Raw genomic sequence first — 22,660 nt, forward strand, 5'->3', positions numbered from 1 at the left:
TACAAACTCTTCGAGAGATAACCTCGTGGCTGGATTCCAGCCCACCTCCCTGACTTCAGAGATCAGAACACTTGGGCCTAAGAAGGAAATGACTTGCCCAAGGTCATCAGCTGGTAAGTGGCCCAGAATCTCTTCCACCACATGAGAAAGTTTTTTTTCCAAAAAAGGTCACCATTGGGGGACTTGGCTCAGCAATTGATTGGATGGCAGCGGGAGACATTTCTTAGCTGACACGCAAAGGTCGTGGGATGAGAGGTACACTCCGAGAAGATAATGCCAACATTCACACAGGCACACACATGCCACACGAATACCCTCATACCTTGACACACTTTGCACCTCTGCACAGACACTGGCACCTCTGGGCTCATGTGTCCACACCCACAGGCACCATCATCCACACACGTGGCTGGACATTTAGACTCGTCTTTGGACATGGCAGCAAAAAGCAAAGTCTTTGTAGGCAGACAGACCTGTCTTTGAATCCCAGCTTGGCTCCTATTAGCTGACAAGTCACATAAACTCTTCTAAACCTCAATTTTCTCCTACATAAAAAGGAGCTAACGATAGAATCTGTCTCCCAGGATGACTGCATGAAATAAGGCATGTAAACAAAGCACCTAGCACAGAGCCTGGAACACGGTAAGCACCCACTAAATGGTCACTGTTAATCTTACCCCCAAAACAGCCCCATAAGCTCAAGATCAGCTCTCCACTTTCCAAGGGCATATCGGTTCACCCCCATTGGCCTCTTGACTGAGTGAAGCCCCAGAATGCTCAGAAGCAGAACCTCGAATTCCAAGTACAGAGGCCCCGGAACCGTGCTGGCCTGTGAGACCAGGACAGTGTGGGGGGCAGGGCAAGTGGAAGGCGGGATAGGCCCTAGGATGGCCACAGAGCTCTTCTGCCGAGCGGGCGTCCTGTGGTGGGGATGTCATGGCTGAAGAATGTGTGGGAACAGAGTGGGGGTGGGGAGACGTGGGGTGGGCAGGGGAGCCTTCTGGCCAGGAGTTGAGCCTGAAGGCCCTGCCCATTTAGGATTCCCCCATGGGGAAGCTAGGGAATCTGGATGCTGGAGAGTCCAGGACAACCCCCCTTAGCCGGAAGGAAGTCCTGGGGTCAGGGTCAGGGTAGTAGTTGTTTTCAACACAGGATCAAAAGTTTGTTTTGTTTTCTGGCTGTAAACCAGCCGGGAGCACTCGTGGCCACTCCATAGTCAGGCTGGGGGCAGGAGAGGAAAGAAAGAGTAAGGTGGACTTTGTGTGCCCATCCTCTAGGTAGGCCTCTTGGCTCGAGTCTCGTCCCCTGGGGCATGGCAAGGCATCCCTGTCTGGGGAGAGGGTGAGGAGCTCGCTGGTGTGGTGGTGCCCCAGTGCCATGTGTACAGGGCGTACGCATGTCCCATCACACAAATGCAAGCTTCTAGCTGGGGGAGAACATACTCAAGCTCCCACGGACATGGGCATGTACTTAATCACAGCTGTACGCTGCTACACAGGTGCATATTTGCGCACACCCTGACATGCACTCAGGAGTACCCACATGCACAGTTTGCTGGACTTGCCCTTAGAGCAGGGGTATACCCACAAATGTGCCCAAGCACTCCCTTGACTACTTCCCTGTGCAAGCCCTAGTGTATTCAAACACAAATTATTGCATATACACATTTCACAGGCTATACCCCCCAAAGGTGAAGGGCACCCTTAGAAATGAATGGGGGGCGTGGAGAGAGCGACAGAGAGACAGAGAGATCAGCTGACTCCCCTGGATATCCTCAGGAGGCCCTTAGTGGGCTGAGCGACACATTCTCCCTCCCAATCCTCCCCCAACATCTTCTGGAGAAACTAGAATTCTTGAGAGTTCCTTCTTCCTGGGGAGTCCCATTGGTCCCCCTCCATCTGGAGCCCAGGGAGATTCTAAGTCTTTTCCTCCTCCCTTGGGGCACCTAAAAGAGAAGGTGACTCAGGGAGCAGGGGCATAGGTGGGTGGATGACTCATTCAGAGTGTCTGGAGGGGGAATGTGGTCTGGCAAGAGAATGGATCACTTCTCAACCTCCAGAACTTGTGGCTGAGGCCCCTTGAAGTCCAAACCTGGGCCACGATGCCTCTGGGGTGGGGACAGTGATGAGGGTGGGTGAGCTACTAGCCCAACTCATCTTCTCAGACAGAGCAAGCAAACCTCTGAGCTGCCAGCTAGGGCCGAAGTAAGGTCCTCACTGGCTCAAGGGCACTCCCCAGGTGCTTCTCTGCCTCTGGGAGCAGCTTTGTCCCCATTCCTGCCTCCCACATCTCTCCCAGAGCCCCGAGGCTCACTGCCAAGAGCTGGGAATCTCAGGGAAGATCCCCCTTGATGGTTTGGCATCCTAACATATAAGAAATCAGGGCTGATTCGCAATCTCCCTGGGCAAGGGGGAGAGAAGGAGAGAGAGAGAGACAGAGAGCTCATATGTGAACGTGAGAGCCTGCACACCAGAGCATGAGCTTGGTGGAACCAGCTCTCGGCACACACATAGAACAACTCTGCTTCCCGCCTATTGTTCTAGTGTTGCCTAGAAGATCCAGGAAACTCTCCAGGGTATCAGGGGTCTCAGTTTTGCCTTACTGCCCTCAATTTTGCCCTACCTCTGACAGTAAGTGCCGGAGATAAACTCAAATGAAGGGGCCTGGTAATCCTGAAAGGTGAGCCAGGGGATTCAACAGGACTTTCATTCTTGGTCCTCCGTGTGCAAGGAGGAGAGGAGGAGAGAGCTGGAAAGGGTGAGAGGAGCAGAGGTAAGCAGGCAGATCAGGGGCATCCAAAGGAGGCACAGCCAGGTGTTCCTGCCGCCATCACGTCTAGCACCCGGATGGCAGGGCTCAGAGGAGGCAAAGAGGGCACAGCAACACAAACAGAGAGAAGAGCCTAGGGACGCAAGGCATGAGGCTGTTGGCGTGGGGTCTTAGGGAGTCAGGGTGGAGGTAGGCAAGGCTGCAGCAGCCACTCCCAGGAGGGAGGCCTGATCTGACCCCGACTCTTGGCCTCGTCAGGCTCTCGGGTCCTATCGGCCACCCCCAGGCCTGGCCCAGCTCCCCACCAGCCTCACTTCACCCTGGGGCAGAGGCTTCCCCAGAGCCCTTGTTTGAAGTTCCAACTCAGCCAGCCCCACCCTAGCATGAAATCTGAGACTGGGGATAGAGCCTCAGCCTCCTGCCGCCTCCTCCGAAAATCACTCCAAATCCCTCCAGGAGTGAAATACATCAGACTGACTTCCTACCCATTCTTCAAGGCCTTCCCTCCTCCATGACGAACCCCAAAACCTTCCCAGCCTGCCGTGAGCCCTGGTTCTCTGCCACCGCCACTGCCAGGCTGCAGAGGGGTAAGGGGCTCCTTGAGCCTTTAAGCCCTTTCCTCCCAAGGTGGCACAGAACGCATCTTGGTTGGTGCAGTTGGTTACATCCCCACGTGTCTTATGTCCCTCCCAGACTGGAAGCCCTTTGAGGGCAGGGGCCATGTCTTACACTTTTCTGTATCTCCCCCAACATCAAGCCCAGGGCCTGGCACATATTATTAGCATTCAGTCCATGTAGATCAGCTGAATGAATAAGTGACACAAGGACAGGGACAGGGAGACACTCCCTTTTCCAGCAAACCCAGCCCATTCCCTCAGAAAAAAATGAAGTGAGAGTGTGAGGCACAGGAAACAGGGGAGTAGGCAGCAAACATTTATTAAGTGCTTACTGTGTGTTAATCTCTAATAAGTGTTTTATATACGTTCTCATATTTAATCCTTGCCATCAACTCTACAGAGAGACATATTATCAGTTCCATTTTACAGGTGAGAAAAGCAAAGTTCAGAGATGATAATTAACATTCCCCAGGCAGTAGAGCTAATGAGTTGTGGGTCCAGGATTGACAGCTTAGGTCGGCCTGCCTCCAAAGCCCAAGCTCCATCTGCTTAGCCTCATGCCCACTCCAAGCCCAGGGAGAAAGATGATGGCTAACGTCTGGTTTACCCACAGCCCAGCAAGGGTGGTGAAAGGCCGAGATTTGGCTTCTGCTCCTCCCACTGGAAGAAGGGTCTACCTCTTCTGTAGCTTGCTGTGTGTGATCCATTCACCCAAAGCAGGGAGCCCAGAGTCAGGACTAGAGGGACCCAAACCCTTATGCCACATACAGGCACTCCTAGAACTCTAGGAACCGGGGCATTACCCCTGGCCCTGGTTATTTGGAGACAGGCTGAAATCAGAGGCAGGAAGTTGAGGAAAGATTCTGATGATATCTTATGGCCTGTATGTTCTCTTGTCCCAGGCAGCCTGTTCAGGGTCATCTGATTAGGCAAATGGCCTGAGTGTCTGGCCATCTGGTCACTCCAGGGGCAAGACCCCTCTGGGCCCAGCAGGAGTGAAGGGGTTACATGGGGTCTTCATGGACAAAGAACACACACACACACACACACACACACACACACACACACACACAAACACACACTCCGGGGCCCTGACCTCAGCTAATTAGCCTCCAGTGTCTGTGGACTAAGAGAGCTGATACACAGTATTTGAGTTCTCTGTGTTTTTCCCCTTTCCACCCCAACTTGGCCTTGCTAGGTACTTCTGACATCTAAGGGCAGAGGGAATCCTCCCTCCCTGGCTGGCTTCTCTAACTTTGACAGCTGTCTCCTCTGTCCCAGCAGGCCGCTGTGTCTGGTGGGGGGGACCATGGGACAACCAGGGAGCATGACATCAGAGGATCCCTTGAAAAACTTTCTTCTTTCACTTGGGCTGGGTGGGGGCCTCAGGAGACTTGCTCCTTGGAGATGCAGGCCTCCCGCACCCCCTGGGCAGACAGATGTGCAGCCTGGGGGCAGCCCAGACAGGCTGGAAAACAGCAACGTCCTGGAGCCCGAGATGGGGGACAAGGGAAAAGTGCGCGCACACACACACACACACACACACACACACACACACACACACACGGGAGTTTGGCCAGAAAAGTTTCCTGCAGGAGGAAAAGCCTCCTTGGCTGCAGGTTTCTCCCTGGACCCAAAGAGTTTGCTCCAGGAATCGTCTGGGAAGAGAGGGCAGCGGCAGCAGCTTCCACAAATAGCAGCACAACTTCAGTCCTAAAAGTCCCCCAAACTTCCCCCTCCCTCTCTCCCTCTTTCTTTTGTTCCCCACTGCATTGCCAACCAGGCAGCTCCCGGCTTCCCACACTGGACTGTCCTCCCCCAACCCCAAACCCTCAGCAGCCCGCGCCTCCCCGCCGGGCCCGCCCGCGCCCCGGCCCCCGGCGCCCCGGCCGGTCGGCTGGATGGGGGGCGCCTACCCGCCTTGCAGGGGTCTTTGTAGCCGACGGGCTCCGAGTCGTCCTCCTCCCCCAGGTCATAGGTGTAGTCGGCCAAGTCCAGCGGCCGGCCCGGGCGCGGCAGCAGCAGCAGCCAGAGCAGCAGCGGCAGCGGCAGGCGGGCCACGCCGGGCATGCTGGAGGGCGCGGCGGCGGCGGGCGCGGTGGCGGCGGTGGCGGCGGTGGTGGCGGCGGCGGCGGCGGATTGCGCCCGGACGCGGGAGCCGGCGAGAGGGGAAGCGGAGGACTGGCGGCGAGGGGAGGGCGCTCCCCTCCGCTCGCCCTCGCGCTCCCTCCCCGCGCTGCCCCCCCTCGCGCGTCCCTACCTCTCCCTCTTCCCTGTCCTCGCCCCCCTCCTTCCTGTCTCCCGCCCCCTCTCCGGCCCGGCTCCTCGGCCCTCTCCCTGCGCCTCCAGCCTTCTCCGCTCCCTTCCCTTCTTTTCCTCTTTCCTTCTCTCCTCCCTCCCTCACCCCCCCCTTTTAGGGAAATGAGCTCGCTGGAGGGCGGGTTTTCGCCCGGAGCTCGGCCCCCCTCGGGTCCGGGACAGCGCACGGCCGGGCCGGGCGGCGCGCCAGCGGGGGGCGGGGACCGCCGGGAGCAGGCCCGCCCCGGGAGGGGGCTCGGGCGGCCCGGGGCGCGGGCCGGCGGGGCCGGGGATGGGGCGCCGGGCCCCGAGGTGCCCGGCCGACGGCCGCTCCCGCGAGGTGCCCTCTAGCGGCGGCTCGTCCCGCGGGCGCCGGGCCCGAGCCCCGTCCCGGGCAGCGGGACACGCTGTCAGGTCGCTCCGCTGCTTCTGCCCGCCTCCGCCCCCGGTCTCTGCGTTTCTCTGCCTGCGTCTCTCGGTCGCTCGGTCTCAGCTTTTGTCGGACCCTCGCCCATCGCGATCCCTGTCTCTCTAGTTCTGTCGGTCTCTGGCTGTCTCTGTCTCTCGTCCTCCCTCGGGAGACACCACTGGAGGGCGCCTAAAGCCTGTGGATTGCCCAGTCCCCTCGCCACTGCCCCCTGTCCCCCATCACGCCCTGACGGGGGGGGGGAGGGGAAAGCCCCGTCGCTTCCCCAGAGCCCTACCCTGCCCCTAACTGGCCCCACCAGGAGAAGGACTGGGGGCGTGTGGGAAGATGGAAGAGGCGCTCCCTTTGTTTTTCAATCAGGCTGCTTTATTCTTTCGTGGTAGGAGCCCCTTGGCCCTAGGAGCCGTATCTCTTCTGCCCGCTCCCACCTCTCCCCACAGCTCCCATTTCTCCAGCTCCAGTCCCTGTGGTGTGGGTAGGAGCAGCTTCCTATCTCTCTGCAAAAGGCCCTTAGCGCATAGATCTTTCCTCTTCACTTGGGGCTTCCACAGGCCCTGAGAAGCAAACAAACACTGTTTATTATGTGAGGGAGAGGGACCGGGAGGGGGCAGTCTATGAACCTTCCCTCCCCTGAGCTCCCTAGATGGCCCCGCTCAGTGGATTCCCCAGTTCCTGGTCAGCTGACATGGCAAGGTGGCGCAAGCCTTCCTGGGCCACTGCCGCTCGGTGCCCTGGCAGTCACACCTGCTCACCTGAGGGGTCCTAGATGTAGTAGAGGGGCACCTCGCCACACAGGGTCCTCACTGTGGTGCCCAGGAAGTCCAGGTCCCCAGGGGATTCTGAGCCAGCATCATGGCCCTCCTCCTGGCCCAGCTTAGAGGTAGACCCTGCAGGCTTGACCTGGAAAGAGCACCTAATTTAGAGCCTGGGAACTGAGTTTCTGTCTCACCTATGGCATTACTGTGGGACCTCAGGCATGTCAGGCCATCTCTCCGAGCCTCCTAAAAGCCTTGCTTTCCTCACCAGTGAAGAGGGGGCTGTGCTGGAGTCAGAAGCCCCCGGGGAGTGAGGTTCAGCTGAGGCCAGCAGCTTGGCATCAGGGAAGGGCTGGGGAATTCGTAGGGAAGATGTGGTACAGGTGAGTTTAGAGACGGGCAGCCCCCACACTTTACAGGTGACAAACAGCTGTCATCTCAAATGCTCCTCCCAGCAGCCCTGGGAAGGGGACAACCCACTCCTCCTCACCCACACAGACCTACCTGGAAGTTCTGGAACTTTCTAGTGAGAGCCTCAAGACTTGGGATGTTCTCCGGAGCCATCTTCATGACATAGCAACAGGTTCCTGGGGCTGGCTTATAGGCGATCAGGAGCTGAGCACAGGAAGCCCAGAGTTCATTCAAGAAGGCCCTGCCTTGCTCACTCCCTAACCCTGATCCTGGGCCATCTCCCTCTAGGTTAGGCACCTGAGGGAGTCCTCTTGGAATCTGGGGCTCAGCCTGGGGAGGCAAAAGGGCTAGGGGCTGGGGAGAGCTGGATGTGCATGAAGTGGCACAGCTGGGTGGCCTAGCGGTCTTGTCATCGGCCCCCAGCCCCAGCCCCAGGGCCAGGAGGTCCGGTATACCCACCCGCTGGTAGTCATACACTACAATACCACTGGAGCCAATGGAGAAGGTGGCGGTGGTGCCCGCACGCTCCTGCACGGCCAGGCGCTGCTGGGCTTCCGGTCCCCCAATGCTCATCTCCAGGACCTGGGGGAGGGCACAGGGTGGCCTGGTATTTCTCTTTCCCCACTCGTCCCTTCAGTCCCCATGTCCACCCTCAGCCCTCTTTACTAAAATGCAATCCCTTCTTCCCTGGGAGCCCAGACAGGCTGGGTGGGACCGGATGCTGGAAGGAACAGGCTGCCAAGCCAGCGAAAGGCCTGGTGGAAAAGCCTAAGCCAGAGTTGCCACCCTGTTCCTGCTTCTGTCCTTTCTTGAGGCACCCCTTGCCTGCTCCCCTCCATACCCCCCGACCCCGGACACTTCACTCTCTGCCCAGCCCGCCCAGCCCCTTTGTTTGGCGTGTCCTCTACCCACTGCCCACCCCATTCTGGGCCTGCTCACCATCTCAGTGTGTTTCTGGCTCATGTGAAGACCCATTAGCAGGGCCCCTACAATCACCACGACCACAAGGACTATCACCACGACCACGATGAGAAGGCGTTTGAGGCTCGCAGGGAAGCAGGGGATGCCGAAACGGCCCTGGGGGGCTGCCGAGTAGTCCTGACATGGTGGGACAGGCAGGGAGACAGGTATGAGGTCATGAGCGGGGCCCTTCTTCTCTCTGCACAAGCTAGACACCCTCCCACAGCTGGACACCAATACTATGGGTTTGCAGAGGAGGGCTGAGACCAGGGAAGGCTTCTTGAGGAGGTGGTCTGGATTCCAACAGAAAGGCTTAGACGTGAAGTCTAGCGTGGAGAGACCCAAGGGAGCCTGCTTCGCCAGTCTCATCTCCTGCTGTTTCCTCCAGACCCTTGGCACCCCAGCCATCCCCAACCCTCTCTGTTCCCCCAAATAATCCATGCTCTCTCACACCTCCCTGCCTTTACACATTCTACCCCTTCTTCCTGCAATGCTTGCCTTCTCCACCTAGTGAGCTCCTACCTATTCTTCTGGAGCCAGCTCAAATGTCCTTTTCTCTGTGAGGCTTCCTGTGAGTCCCCGCATAGTGTCTGCTTATGCAGTGCTCTCTGCAGCTCTTTCCACTGACCACTCTGGTGGCTCTCGGCCCCTCACGTTGGAGTGATCAGTTGCCATGTCCATCTCCCCGAAGGACTCTGCCTTAGTGGCTGGTGTCCCTGCCCTAACTTAGCGCGGTCCTAGGTTAATTAAGTGAATGAAGTTGGATGAAAAGACTGGCTCAGAGAGCTTGGATGAGGCAGGGCCCAGCTCACACACATGTACGCACACGGTCATACTCACTGGCGGGCTCTCAATCAGGACCTCCTTGCTGCCAACATCCATCTTGCTGTAGGCGTCTTCCCCACTCATCTCCCAAGTGTGACTAGGGTCTTATATGTGCCGGTAGGGAGAGAGGACAGAGGTGAAGGATCCGGCCTCCTTCTGCCAGCCAAGCCCTTGGCTTTGAAGCCTGTTTGTTCCTGGCCCTCCAGACCTGAGGTCCCGATAAGCCAGCTGCAAGGGCGCCTGAGGGCCCTTGGCCCTGGCCCATGAGTCCTCCTGGCCCCGGCCAAAGCAAAGCTGGGTGCGCTAAGCAAACTTGCCCTTGGGCAATCTGCGCCTCCCACTGTAGGTGTCTTCCTGGCGTTGGCCGCCTTTCTTGCTGGTACCTGCCCCTGCAGTCTTGTGGCTTTCCCTGTTCCTCTGCCAGGTTGAACCTCTCAGGCAGCCAGGGGTCTGACCCAATGGGGAGTCCACCACACTTCCCAACAGAATTCCCCCCGTGCAGAGGGATGAGCTCCAGGAAGGGGAGTGAGAAGGCAGTGCCTGTGGACCCAGGAGGTCCTGCTGAAGGCAGGTGGGTGCTTTGGCATCAGTGTGGGGGTTCATATGTGGCCATTTCTCAAAGAGCCTCACATTTTCACTTCAAGTATGCCACCTGCCTGGCCTCCTCCCACACATCTGGTACCTAACCTCAAACTTGCCGCTAGTCATTCTTTTCCTAATTCTGAAAACTCTTCCCCTCTGGCTATAAATTTTTACCTACTAATGTGTGGTTTTTCATCCTTTGCTATGGGCTTGTTTGGAAGCTAAAGGCTTTCCCCCCCTGCTTTTACTTTTATTCACATTTATTTTATGCTGAATTTATTCCCAGGCCATACGTTGTTGTTTCTCCAGTTTCTTGTGGGCTATCTTTCTCATCTGTGCCACCTCCTCTTCTGGGTTGGGAACAATCTGCTCTGTTTCAGGAAGGATCATCTCAATGTGGCAAGGAGAGCTCATGCAGGGGTTAATCCGACCAGGAGCTCTGTAAACTTAATGGCTCATTTGGGGGCTCTGTTCACCTGGATGTGCTCGATGACCAGAGAATCTACATCTAAACCCTTAAGTTCAGCATTACTCTCTGCATTTTTAAGCATGTGCAGCAACAATTCAGCACTCTTCAGGCCGCTGGCCCTGTGTCCAGACCCACTGTTTGGCCCCGGGCACACCTATCAGCTCCACCATTATAATGATGGAATGGCCCACATTGCTTCTGTAAAGTGACTCCAGATACTTGGTGGCTTTGGGGATATACATGCCCTTGATGATCTGGGCAGTTTCATGAGTGCTCTTAAAACGAATGTGAAGATTTGAACCTCTTGATGGGAATGATTTTGTCGGGTTTTCTGCATCAAGTAAACAGTGAACCATTTTCGGAGATCAAGCGGAAGGCTTTTGATAGCAGATTCCACACCTGACACTCCTTTCTTGTGCCCAGACAGCCTTGCGCAGGGCTGGCTGCGGTGACTGATGGGATCCCCATCTCCTCATTCTGGAATCTCACCTGCTTGGTGCTGCCTATGACCCTATCCCTCTAGGCTCCTCTGTTTATACCCTCGGATCCTAAATTTGCACTGAGAATGCTCCTCACCCTAATGTGATGCACTTTCTGGGCCTTCTCCTTCACCCTTCCATCTCTTTTACCTCCTTCCTCAAAGCCACTTCTGTTGCTTGGTTGTACTAAACTAAATCGACCAATGGCTGCATCCTCTCTTGAGCTTTCCTCCACTTGCTGGGCCAGGTGGTCTCTACAGTGCCTTTCCCTTGGAACTTTCTAAGTGTCTAAGTCAGAGCCCCACCCTCACTCCTCTGGGCCTCTCTTAGCCTCCTGATACTTAAGCTCCAACACTTCACCCCAGTTCCTGTCCCTGGTCTGGGGGCTCCCTTACACCTTGGCCCTGCCCTTCATTCATGAGCTGGCCCCCAGCTCTCCAGCCCTGGCGGGTTGCCCCGTCCCCACGAGGACCTCCTCTTCAGCAGGAGAGCCTTCAGCCTCTAGGTTGCACAACAGCATGGCATCTGAGCTGAGAGTGCCTGAGAAGCTCAGGGAAGGAGAGAGGGGAGGGGAGGGAGTGTTTGCTCCCACCACCCCTTCCTCACCCCCCACAACTGCCCCTTTAAATATTTGCTGAAACCTCTAGCAGCAAGTGTCCTAGGAGCAGTGGGCGGGGATGGGGGGTGGTGGGGGGGTGGGGGGTGGGGGTGGGGGGGGTGGGGGTGGTAGTGTCCAGGGAGGAGGGGGAGGCATTCTCCTCTTAACTGTGTGCAGCCTCCGCTGGGGTGTGCAGGTGCCAGATGTAGGAGACAGCTGCCTGTGGTGCCCGCCCCCAGCGCCCCCAGTGCGCCCACCCCACTCCCGCCCCAGGTTGTCCTGGCAACGCTGCGATTGATTGGCTGACTCACACACACTGGGCCTGAGCCAGGTGGGCAGTGGGCCAGCAGGAGAGCCAGGGAGGACTGCAAGCATCTCGGGGTCCCTGCGGGCATCTCAGGCGGCCGCATGGCCCAGCTGTGGAGCTTGTTCTGAACGGGCGCTGTGTGTAGGGCTTGCCGTCATCAGCTGGTGCTGAGAAAGGAGTCTCTCTTGGAAAGAAGCCTCTGCTCTCTCAAGTCCTCAGTCTCCCCTGCAGGCTGCCCTTTGGCTGTAATTCTCGCAAGCTTTGTGGGTTTTCTTTTCTTTTTCTTTTTTCTTCCACTTGTTTTTGCCTGTTTGGAGGTTGGGGAAAGAAGGTTGCCCTCAAGTTTCACAAGGGGAGTTCAGATGCTAGCGCCAACCCCTCTGGCACTGACCCAGTAGAGGTCTTGGGGTCCTTATCTTCGGTTTCAGGAAATGAGGAGGGACCTTTAGCTGGGCATGGATAGCTGCCCCCCGTCTCCCCCCCGCCCCCCACCACACACCAGCCCTCTGCTGCAGACTTTTCACATCTTGGCCTTTACTTAGGCCGTTTCTCCCTCCTGGAAATCCCACCTTCAATGCCCCTCCACCTCTCCGAGTGCCATCAGCCCTACAAGGCCAGGCAAGAGCCACCTCACTGGCCCAGGCTACGGTGCCCCCTCCCTCCTCCAAAATCTCCCGGCCTCCTGCTGCCCTTTCACCTGCCATTTAGCACGCACTGCTGTTCTCATCAGCTATGCGGGAGCTTTTCGTTGCCCTATCTTCCCTGGGACTGGCCCTGAGACCATGCTTTCCTGAGGCTTCTTTGTACCTGCTGCAGGGCAAGGGGCACGACACAGCCAACATGTAATTATATTCAAGGATAGGACGGTCACCAAACATGAAGGGGCTCCAGGTGAGCGGTCAATAGTTCATTTCTTCAGCATGTGGAGGTCTTGGTGCTTCACTGGCCAGCTCTGGGATCCTGAATGAATCCATCTTTCTGCCTTTCCAGGCTTGAGTGTGTTCAACTGTGAAATGGGACTAGTCTGCCCATCCTGTCCCCCTTTCCAAGCTGTTGTGAAGATCCAATGACATCATCAATCCAATCGTCATGATTATCATCATCTACTTCATCCCCCAAAACACCTCTTCTCGCTAGCTGAGAATAGGGCCCAGACTCCCCCTTTCTGTCTGTCTCCGGGCTAAATCCCTCTGGGAGAACTGTAGGTGATGGAGAGCCACCCCTTCCATGTGAGCCTCTTCTTTTCCCCCTTCCAGCTCCTCAGCTGCAGGGGCTGGGACAAGATTCACTCTGCCCTTTGTGCGCTGGGCAGAGCCGTGCCAGGGACGGGTGGGGAGGGTACCCAGCTGCCCTGGCCACCCTCCCCACCCCCGTTGCTTGTCTTCCCACACGCTGGCATACAGAGGACTGCACGGGCAGCTGGATGGGCAGTGGCAAGCGAGCATCAGAGGGACAGGGCATCCCTGCTTGAGAGAACATGGACAGATGTAAGCTCCAATCAGAGAAGCCCCTGCTGGCAGAGGCTGGGGACAGCTGGGGACACATCTTAAACGCAGTGATCTCAGTTTCCTGGCCTGATACGGACAGAACACTAGACTGGGAGCACATTCACCTGACTTCCAGGCTCCCCTAGTCCTGTACCCCCGGACTTTTTGCACAGTCAATCCTGCACACAGACTCCCCCAGGGAGGTAACACAGCGGAGAGCAGCAGTTCTCAAACATTTTGGTTTCAGGACCCTTTAACATTCTTAAAAAATATTGAGGACCCCCAAAGAGCTTTCGTTTATGTGGGTTATATCTATTGATATTTACCATATGGATATTTACTGAGAAATTGAAAAGTGTTAATTAATTAATGAAAATTGCAATAATAAACCCATTCTATGTTTTAAGATAAATAACACAAATTTTAAAAAATTATTTTACAAAGCAAAAAATTAGAGACAAGAGTGTCATTGTTTTACACTTTTGCAAATCTATTTTTTTAAATGTTTATTTATTTAGAGAGACAGCAGGAGCGGAGGGAGGGACAGAGGGAGAGACTCCTCAAGTAGACCCCCTGCTGAGCCGCACACAGGGCTCGATCCCCGGACCCTGAGATCATGACCTCAGCCAAAATCAACTTAACCAACTGAGCCACCCAGGTACCCCTTGCAAATCTCTGTAATTTCTGGCTTAGTAAGAAGATACATCATGTAGCCTCTGGACAATTCCAGGGTATTTTCGTGAGAGTGTGAAAGTGAAAAAGTAAAATTAAGTTTTAACGTTCTTAGGACAATTGTTTTGACCTCAGTGACTCCCTGGAAGGTTCTCCTGGACTCCCTGGACCACACTTTGGAAACCCCTGGTATAGAAGTCCGACTGTGGGGCGCCTGGGTGGCTTGGTCGGTTAAGCGTCTGCCTTTGGCTCAGTTCATGATCCCAGGTCCCTGGGATCAGGTAACATGTTGGGCTCCCTGCTCAGCGGGGAGCCTGCTTCTCCCTCTGCCTGCCACTCTCCCTGCCTGTGCTCTCTCTCTCTCAAATAAATTAAAAAAAAAAAATCTTAAAAAAAAAAAAGACGTAGGACTATGAACTTCGGAGTTGGGCAGAGTGGGTTGAAATCCCTGTTCTGTCTCTTTCTTCGGGTACTATCAGCCTCACTTCTCTTATCTGTAAAAAGGGATTCATATCATCCACCTTAAAAGTTTGGAAGGATTAAGTACATAGAATACAAAACACACAGTCGATGTGACATCAAGCTGGGCTGCCTTCCTCTTAGTTTGGGCCTCAGTTTCCTCATTTGTGACAAAGAGCTGGACTGGAAAACGTCCAGGGCTCTACCCAGCTTCAACAGTCTGTGGTTGGGTAGGGACAGATGTTCCAGAATTCCACACACTCCCACTCCAACTCAGTAACAAACATTTCCCTTTTCAGCTCACAGAGACACAAAGGCACATTCTGTTCATGGGCTCGTGGACACACATGTGAACACAGCTACACACATGTCGCTGATGACACACCCATGAACTCTTGTTTAGAGGATGTGTCCCCCTGAGGGCCACGACAGAGGGACAGGCACACAGAGGCACGTGGATCCACAATGCGGAAATGCCCCCACCAGGGGATAGGGGCCTGAGGGCAAGTGGCCGTGCAGACGCAGAGGAGGCACATGCACACCTGCACTCACGACAGCCTCCCTGGGCGCCAGACATGCAAGCGGACGGCCCCCGGGAGACCCGAGACCGCTGCTAGGGCGCATAGCGTACAGGGCCGCAACCACTCCTTTCTTGGGCTACTCCCAGCTGGGGACTCCCCCCCGCCCCCGCCCTGCACCCTCCGCCCTCCGCCCTGCGCGCGCCCCCGCCGCAGTCCGCGTGCGCCCCCGCCGCAATCCGCGTTCGCCCCCGCCGGTCAGCCCGCGCTCGGCTCCGGGCCCGCGCAGCTCTCCCTGCCGGCTCGCGAGAACGAGCAGGGGAGGGGACGGAGCCGGCGCCCCGAGGGCTGGAGGAGTCCGCTCTCCGCAGCGGGCGGCCGGGCCCCTAGCTGCGGCAGCAGCCGGCGGCGGCGGCGGCGGCGGCGGCGGGGACGTGCCAGCCCGCGCTGGGTGGCGGAGAGCCCGCGGGGCGGGGGCTGCGGCCGGTGGTCCGCGAGAGAGCTTGCAGGCAGCATGGCGGGGCTGCGGGCCAGGCGGAGCTCCGGGCTCCGGCTGCTGGCGCTGTCCGCGCTCGGCTTCTGCCTGATGCTGCAAGTCAGTGCCAAGAGGCCCCCCAAGACGCCCCCCTGCCCGCCCAGCTGCTCTTGCACCAGGGACACCGCCTTCTGCGTGGACTCTAAGGCAGTGCCCAGGAACCTGCCCTCCGAGGTCATCTCTCTGTGAGTGTCCTGCCCTGGTTTGGGAGGTGGGGGAGCGGAGAGAGGGAGCAAGGCAAAAGCCCTCTGAAAGTGGATGCATGCTCCCCCTCTACAAAGTGTGGGGGGCAGGAGGACTCCAGGGGTCCTCAGGACTGGAGATTCAAGGCATCAGCCGGGCAGGGAGTTCTGTAGTCATGCAGGCTCAGCAGCCATGGCTGCGGAAAACAGGAGTTTATGGCCAAGAATGAATCATCACCATCAGCATCGGTGAGACCTACTGTGTGCAGGGCTCTGGCCATGGGTGGAGGGGTTGTTTACAAGAGCATGTGGGCCCCTGCCTGTGATGTCACACCAAGGGCAGAAAGGCTTCTTGTGGGGGGAGGGGTAGAAGTGACATGCACCCACACAGAGCCCTGGCACCGGGCAGCCGCCTTCCACTGGTCTTACATCCACTCTGCACTGGGCCAGCCAGCCTGTCGCTTGCAGTAAATGGCCGCAGGGACTAGATGGGCTGTGTGGTCCTTAAGAGCAGGATGCTAATCCCCCACCCCCATCCCAGTGCCCCATCCCTCAACAGCACCCAGCACACGGTGGGTGTTGGGATGGTCTTGAAGGTGTGGGTACTGGAACCTTCTTTTGGCCGAAGGGGAAGCTCAGCCAGGGGCCCCTGGTGCTCAGGGAGGCAGTGGGGGTGGGGTAGTGATGAAGGAAGGCAATGAATTTTTCATAAAGAGAAGAGAAGGGTAGCCTCAGGTAGGGGGCCTGGGCTGGTGAAATGGGGAGTGTCCAGGCTGTGTGTGTAGAACCATTGCCCTGTTCACCTTGTGTGCCCTTCCACCCCCAGTCCCTGCATAGTCCCCACAGCACTGACTCCACTGTCCCCTGCAGGACGCTGGTGAATGCTGCCTTCTCGGAGATCCAGGATGGAGCATTTTCCCACCTGCCACTGCTACAGTTCCTGTAAGGACAGGGGCTTGGGGTAGGGCAGGTAGGGGGTGGGGCAGTAGAAGGGGACAGACCCTGGACTGGGGAGAGGAGAGCAAATGTGCATAGCCATCGCACGTTAAGATGCAGGTGTCCCTTACTTTTGCTGGCTAGGAGAGCCACAAAAGGTGGAGCCGCATAGAGTCAGGAAGGGTGCAGGGAGCAGCAGGGGGAGAAGGAAGGAGGGGGTTGCATGCAAAAGCCAAGAGTGGGTATTTGGGGCCCAATTAGGAATGGAGACGCAAAGGAATTGGGCGCAGTAGCTTGGGCTGGTGCCAAAAGGTGGACATGGCAGGGGAGAAGGGTCATCTTAGAGACAGCTGACCCCAGGGACCAAGATTTGAAGAAAGCTCGGGGTCGAAAGGGAGGGAAGTGGGGGGTGTGGAATTTTAACAGGGGCTGTTACTGTTTGAAGCCCCAGTCGCAGGAGAGAGTGCCTTTGAGTTACCCCAACTCCTGTTCACCACGGGTTACCCTCAAACTCACCAGCAGTCTGAGAGGGACTGAGTGAGCTGGGGTGGGGGAGGGAGACAGACAGACAGTGGAGATGGAGACAGAGACAGAGAGACACAGTGGGGTGACAGGAGAGATCTGCCCCTGACTGTTTGTACCCTTGAAGCAAAAAGCTTCTGGGCCCAGAATAGGCTCCTGGCTGGTCTTGCTGCCGGGCTGCTCTGGGGTCCCAAGGTGGGACAGCAGGACCCCGGGACTGTGAGGAAGGCCCAGGGTGAGGCTGCAGGCTGGGGGGCTGGCACAGCGGGCACACCCTTGGAAGCTCTAATTCCCCCTCTGTCTCTCCAGGTTACTCAACTCCAACAAGTTTACACTGATTGGAGACAACGCCTTCACAGGACTGTCGCACCTGCAGTACCTGTGTGTGGCAAGGAGTGGGGAAATGGGAACCAGAAGGGAGGAGGGAGCCCGGCCTGGGTGGGCTGAGAGGGCAGGTTGAATGAGGAAGGCTGGGGGAAGGGGGGGAACGGGGAGGGAGAGCCCTTGAATCCTCTGACTGTAGGACCCAAGCAGAGGGTCATTTCATCCATCCCTCTGCCTAAACCATCCTGCCCGGATGCCTGGTCACCACAGGCTTCATGTCACCAGAATCAGAATGGAAGCCTGTCTCAGGACCATGGGCAGGAATCTAGGTGGGGCAGAGGGAAATAGCTCTGGGATACTGAGTGGCATCTAAGACAAATTCTCATTGTCTCCAGCTTCATTGAGAACAATGACATCTGGGCACTATCCAAGTTTACCTTCAGAGGACTCAAGTCTTTGACACACTTGTGAGTACATCACGGATACACACACATGGGACCCAAACCCCACATCTCCTGTGGCCTTTGGCCTCAGTCAGGTGACCCAGGGGTCTCTTGTGAGATCTTCAGGTGACCCAGGGGTCTCTCTTGCAGATCACTGGCCAACAATAACCTGCAGACACTGCCTAGAGACATCTTTCGGCCCCTGGACATCCTGAGTGACTTGTAAGGCTGAGCCCTACCTCTTTCGACAATGCCACAGAGGGGTGCATCTGGGGAGAGAGTGGTGTGGGAGCCAGAACTGGGAAGATCCTAAGGTCTTGGGAGGCTGGGAGGGCTTGGGTTTGGGGATGCCTCCTAGAAGGAGATACACAATGTATGTTTCTTAAACATGTACATTTTAAATGTATGTTTGATTTGAATGTACATTAAAGTCCTATAGCAGAGCCACAATCATTAATCAGTATTTACACAAGAAAATAAAAAAAAACAACAACCCAGGATTGTGGAAGGTTTGAAGGAACTGAGATGCAACATAGTTGTGCAGGTTATACCCTGCAAAAGGCACCTGACCCGGGAGGCCAGTAGGGACTAAAACTCGGCCCCTACTCTGCTGGCCAAGCACATGTCCATGGGGTGGCATGTAGCCCAAGGGGAACTTTTCTCTAATCTGTGCAAAGATGCCATGTGAGCAGCGAGGAGCAGCCTTGATTATACCCACTTCCAAAAGCCTAGAGAGCCCGGGGTGGGGGGGTGGGGTGTAGAGCCGCTGGGAGCCTATTCATCTCTGGGTTCCCTCCATCCCCCTCACGAGCCAGGGACCTGCGGGGCAACTCGCTCAACTGTGACTGCAAGGTGAAGTGGCTGGTGGAGTGGCTGGCGCACACCAACACCACAGTGGCCCCCATCTACTGTGCCAGCCCGCCCCGCTTCCAAGAGCACAAGGTGCAGGACTTGCCGCTGCGGGAGTTTGACTGCATCACCACGGGTAAGAGGTGCCCCCCCCCACCGCAGGCCTCCCCAGGGCAGCTCCTGGAAGCACCCCCAGCCTCCGCCTTGCCAGTCCAGCAGCCCTTACCCCCCAACAAGCTTTTACCCTTCTTCTTCCCACCCCTCACCTCTTGTCCCTGCAGATTTCGTGCTGTACCAGACCCTGTCCTTCCCAGCCGTGTCAGCCGAGCCCTTCCTCTACTCCAGCGACCTCTATTTGGCTCTGGCCCAGCCAGGTGCCAGTGCTTGCACTGTCCTCAAGTGGGACTATGTGGAACGGCAGCTTCGAGATTATGATAGAATCCCAGGTACCTATCCCCGGCCTGGCTGTGGTGGCCCCCACAATGCGCTGGGCTCCATTGTTCCTCCCCATTGAGTTCCTAGGGGTAGAGGCAGAGATGAGACACGGTCTCTGCCCATAATAACTTTCCAGTCTTTGGGGAGAGGCCAATACATACACACATAACATCCATATAATAGGTGGGTATGAGGAGGGAGATATGAATACGATGCTCTGGGACCACAAAGGAGAGATCTACCCTGGGCAATCAAGGAAGTCTTCCTGGTGGAGGGGATGCCTGAGCTGAGTCTTGAAGGGTGAGGGAGAGTCAGAGGTGATGCCTAAGTGCCTGGCTTAAGTATTGGGTGGTGCCAGTGAACCAAGAAGGAAGTAAGAGTGGCTAGTGAGCTCAATTTGGGATCCACTGAATTTGAGCTGAGTCTAGAAGGCTGAGGGAGACTTAGCTCAGAGAAAAAATTGTGGGAAGGGTATTCTGACAGCGAGAACAGTATGAGCAAATTCAAGAAGGTATGCAACAGCTTAGTGCATGAGTGCGTGCATGCGTAAACCATAAGCAGCTCATATGACTACAGCATAAGGGTCAAGGTCGAAAGAGGCAGATGAGACCCAAGAGACATGAGGACCAGGTCACAGGCAGATTTTGAGCAGAGTGTGTTAAACAAACCAACCAGTATTTTAGCACACTTTCTCTGTATGCAGTGTGGTGAGTGGCTTGGCATGGGACAAAGTGTGGGCACACCGTAAGGGGGGGATGTGCTAGAGCATGGACTGGGGCAACAGAGGTGGGGATGGAGAGAGAGATTTAGAATGGAGGAGTGAACTGACACAAGAGGAAACAGAAAATTTAAATTATCCTGTATCTCTGAAATAATTTGAAGTCTTTATAAAAAAGAAACCCTTCCCACAAAAGAAGACTCCAGGGCCAGATGGTCTCCCTGGTAAATTCTAGAAAACATTTACAGAAGAAATAATAGCAATCCTACACAAACTGTATTAGAAAGCAGAAGGGAGGGTTGACAGGACTCGGGACTGATCAGCTGTGGGTGAGTGAGGGACAGGGAGGTGTTGGGGATGGCTCCAGGTTTCTGGACAGGGTGACTGGGTGGAGCCACAAACAGAAATTGAGAACACAGAGGAGGAAGAGGAGCAGGTTTGAGGGCAGATATGTGCCCAGTCATGGCCAGATGGAGTTTGAGGTGCTCTTGGGGGTGTGGGCATGGAGAGTCTGAGCTGCAGCTTGGGAGCTGGGGGATTATGAGTATCTGGGCAGGTGGACCAAGGCTGTGGAAGGGACTTGGGGTGACTGCCAGAGCCCTGGGGTTCAGCATGGGCTTTCCTGGGGGGAGAGGTGGGGAGGAGGAAGGTGGCCAAAGCAGTGCTGGGAAGGAGGAGAGGAGAGGTAATAATTAGGGACATCAGGACGGGTGAAGAGTGTGGCCCCGTGTGCTTCAGGTGCCTGAGAAGGGGCAAGATCGATCTGGTTGTTGAGCAAAAGTACATTCCTGCAGACATCTCGTACATAAAAGCCCCTTCAAAAGTGGGAATTCTTAGGATAATGTGTTTTCATACCCAACTATTCAAACATCAAACTGTCATTGTATGTACCTTGGCTCTATCACCTGGCTGTGGATGGGCTCAGACTCTTCCTCCTTCTGCTGCCTGGCATCTATCTGGCCAGCCAGGTAGCTTTGGGCAAGTCCCTTAAACTCTGAGCCTACTTGTTTCCATGTGAAATGGGCAAAATAACAGGATCCATTTCAGGGTGATTAATTGAGGCAATCTGTTTACACTCAGCACAGGGACTTCACACAACAAAAATTCAATAATCGACATTATGGATAAACAACTGGTCAATATCTAGGGACACCTATTTTGTGCTCAGTGTCAGCTGATATTAAAACCCTGGGGTCAAGGGTGGAGGGATAGTGATGCTGAGACAGATTATTAGCTGGGAAAAGCGGATGAAGTTCAGTGGGAGGGATACTGTAGCAGAGAGCCTTAGTCCTGTGCCAGGGTTGGAGGGGAGTGACCCCCTTTTCCAGGGGCATGGCATGCGGTGGGGCCCGCGGCTGCCTGACCCTGCCTGATGCTGCGTCTCTCCATCCTGGCAGCCCCCTCTGCCGTGCACTGCAAGCCCATGGTGGTGGACAGCCAGCTGTACATGGTTGTGGCCCAGCTGTTTGGGGGCTCTTATATTTACCACTGGGACCCCAACACCACACGCTTCACCAAGCTGCAGGACATTGACCCACAGCGCGTGCGCAAGCCCAACGACCTCGAGGCTTTCCGCATCGACGGTGACTGGTACTTTGCTGTGGCCGACAGCTCCAAGGCGGGTGCCACCAGCCTCTACCGCTGGTACCAGAACGGCTTCTACTCCCACCAGGCCCTGCACACCTGGCACCGTGACACTGACCTGGAGTTTGTGGATGGCGAGGGCAAGCCACGGTTGATTGTGTCTAGCAGCTCCCAGGCGCCTGTCATCTATCAGTGGAGTCGCACCCAGAAGCAGTTTGTGGCCCAGGGCGAGGTGACCCAGGTTCCTGATGCCCAGGCCGTGAAACACTTCCGTGCCGGTCGCGACAGCTACCTGTGTCTCAGCCGCTACATCGGCGACTCTAAGATCCTGCGCTGGGAGGGCAGCCGCTTCTCTGAAGTGCAGGCCCTGCCCTCCAGGGGCTCCCTGGCCATGCAGCCCTTCCTCGTGGGCGGCCGCCGCTACCTGGCGCTGGGGAGTGACTTCTCCTTCACGCAGATCTACCAGTGGGACGAGGGGCGCCAAAAGTTTGTGCGGTTCCAGGAGCTGGCTGTGCAGGCCCCTCGGGCCTTCTGCTACATGCCTGCTGGGGACGCCCACCTGCTCCTGGCCCCCAGCTTCAAGGGACAGACCCTCGTGTACCGACACATCGTGGTGGATCTCAGTGCCTAGAGGGGTGCCGAGCCTCTGGGTGTCCGGGCGGCCCCTGGAGGATGCAAAGAAGTCTCTGTGAGCAGGATGTGTGCCCGTGTGAAGACACATGTAACCAACCTGCACACATGACCTCACGGACACCCCCCGCGCCCGCCCCCTCCATGAGCATGGGCACACACCATGGGCAGGCCCAGGGGAGACACTTATACCATAGTTGTCATCAGCATGGAGACTTGTAGATGTGCCAGGCAACCCAGCTGCCCTGTGCCCTCTCATACGTGGACATCTGTTGGCCCCACATTCTACCCAAAGACACCCCCCCATCCTTGATCTGCTGCTTTCCCCAGCAGACTCTGGCCCCAGGGGAGGAGTATGGGGGGGGGCAGAACCACCCCCTCCCGTTTTTCAGCTTAGCTTTCCTACTCTTTGGTCTCTCCTGTTGGTGCTTCGGGTGTCTGTTTTCCTGCTCATGTTCGGCACTGCAGCCCGCGGCCACATCCTTCACGCTGCTGGGCTCGCTCGCCCGCGCTATGCTCCTTCTGCATGCACACATGGACGCTGATGGACACCCTCAGTTACACACACACACCTGTTGACTCTCCCATTTCTGTGTGCACACATGCAGATTCAGTGCGGCCTAAAGAGGCTCTCCTTCATCACCTTGACTCTCTTCTTAGAGAAGGCACATGGTACCTGTCCTCCTCGGTTCATCTCTGGTGTGCCCACCCTGTAGCTCATAAGGATGGCAATGGTAGTGCCAGCCTCTGGGCACAAGCTTGATCTCCTGGGGGCAAAGCCCCTCTGCCCAAAGCAATAAAGCAGACCCCGAGTTCTTCTTAGGGCCTTCTCTGTTCTCACTGGAGTTTCCTGCTCTGACTTTGAATCC

General features: G+C 56.4%; 3 protein-coding genes across 6 annotated transcripts in view; 1 reads left to right on the forward strand and 2 right to left on the reverse strand.

The window, feature by feature from the left end:
- BMP1 (bone morphogenetic protein 1) overlaps positions 1-5,597 on the reverse strand; it is a 42,990-nt gene extending 37,393 nt beyond the window's left edge. For all 3 annotated transcript variants that reach the window (XR_012378114.1, XM_073892634.1, XM_025873867.2), the window contains exon 1: positions 5,303-5,597. Coding sequence is in view for 2 of the 3 variants with exons in the window: in XM_073892634.1 (XP_073748735.1) it covers positions 5,303-5,456 (154 nt within the window). In the remaining variant the exon portion in view is untranslated. The remainder of the gene's footprint in view (positions 1-5,302) is intronic.
- Positions 5,598-6,455: 858 nt separating this feature from the next.
- Positions 6,456-9,235, reverse strand: SFTPC (surfactant protein C). Of its 2 annotated transcripts, XM_025874011.2 has the most exons (6): positions 9,078-9,234; positions 8,217-8,375; positions 7,737-7,859; positions 7,371-7,481; positions 6,864-7,011; positions 6,456-6,665 (listed from the first exon to the last, which is right to left on the reverse strand). In XM_025874011.2, exons 1-5 carry the CDS (start codon positions 9,144-9,146, stop codon positions 6,874-6,876), a joined length of 600 nt encoding a protein of 199 aa, XP_025729796.1. In that variant the 5' UTR covers positions 9,147-9,234; the 3' UTR covers positions 6,456-6,665; positions 6,864-6,873. The 2 variants fall into 2 exon arrangements, with proteins under 2 accessions (XP_025729796.1, XP_073747348.1); XM_073891247.1 differs by lacking the exons at positions 6,456-6,665; positions 6,864-7,011 and adding an exon at positions 7,054-7,218 and having other exon boundaries at positions 9,078-9,235.
- Positions 9,236-14,883: 5,648 nt separating this feature from the next.
- On the forward strand, positions 14,884-22,631 carry LGI3 (leucine rich repeat LGI family member 3). Its single transcript, XM_025874027.2, has 8 exons — positions 14,884-15,353; positions 16,221-16,292; positions 17,118-17,189; positions 17,528-17,599; positions 17,726-17,797; positions 18,391-18,560; positions 18,706-18,870; positions 20,975-22,631. Exons 1-8 carry the CDS (start codon positions 15,148-15,150, stop codon positions 21,790-21,792), a joined length of 1,647 nt encoding a protein of 548 aa, XP_025729812.1. The 5' UTR covers positions 14,884-15,147; the 3' UTR covers positions 21,793-22,631.
- Positions 22,632-22,660: the final 29 nt, after the last annotated feature.

This window comes from Callorhinus ursinus, unplaced genomic scaffold (assembly GCF_003265705.2).
Source record: "Callorhinus ursinus isolate GAN/ISIS: 27379988/994484 unplaced genomic scaffold, GSC_fseal_2.0 scaffold4, whole genome shotgun sequence".
Classification (NCBI taxonomy): Eukaryota; Metazoa; Chordata; class Mammalia; order Carnivora; family Otariidae; genus Callorhinus; species Callorhinus ursinus.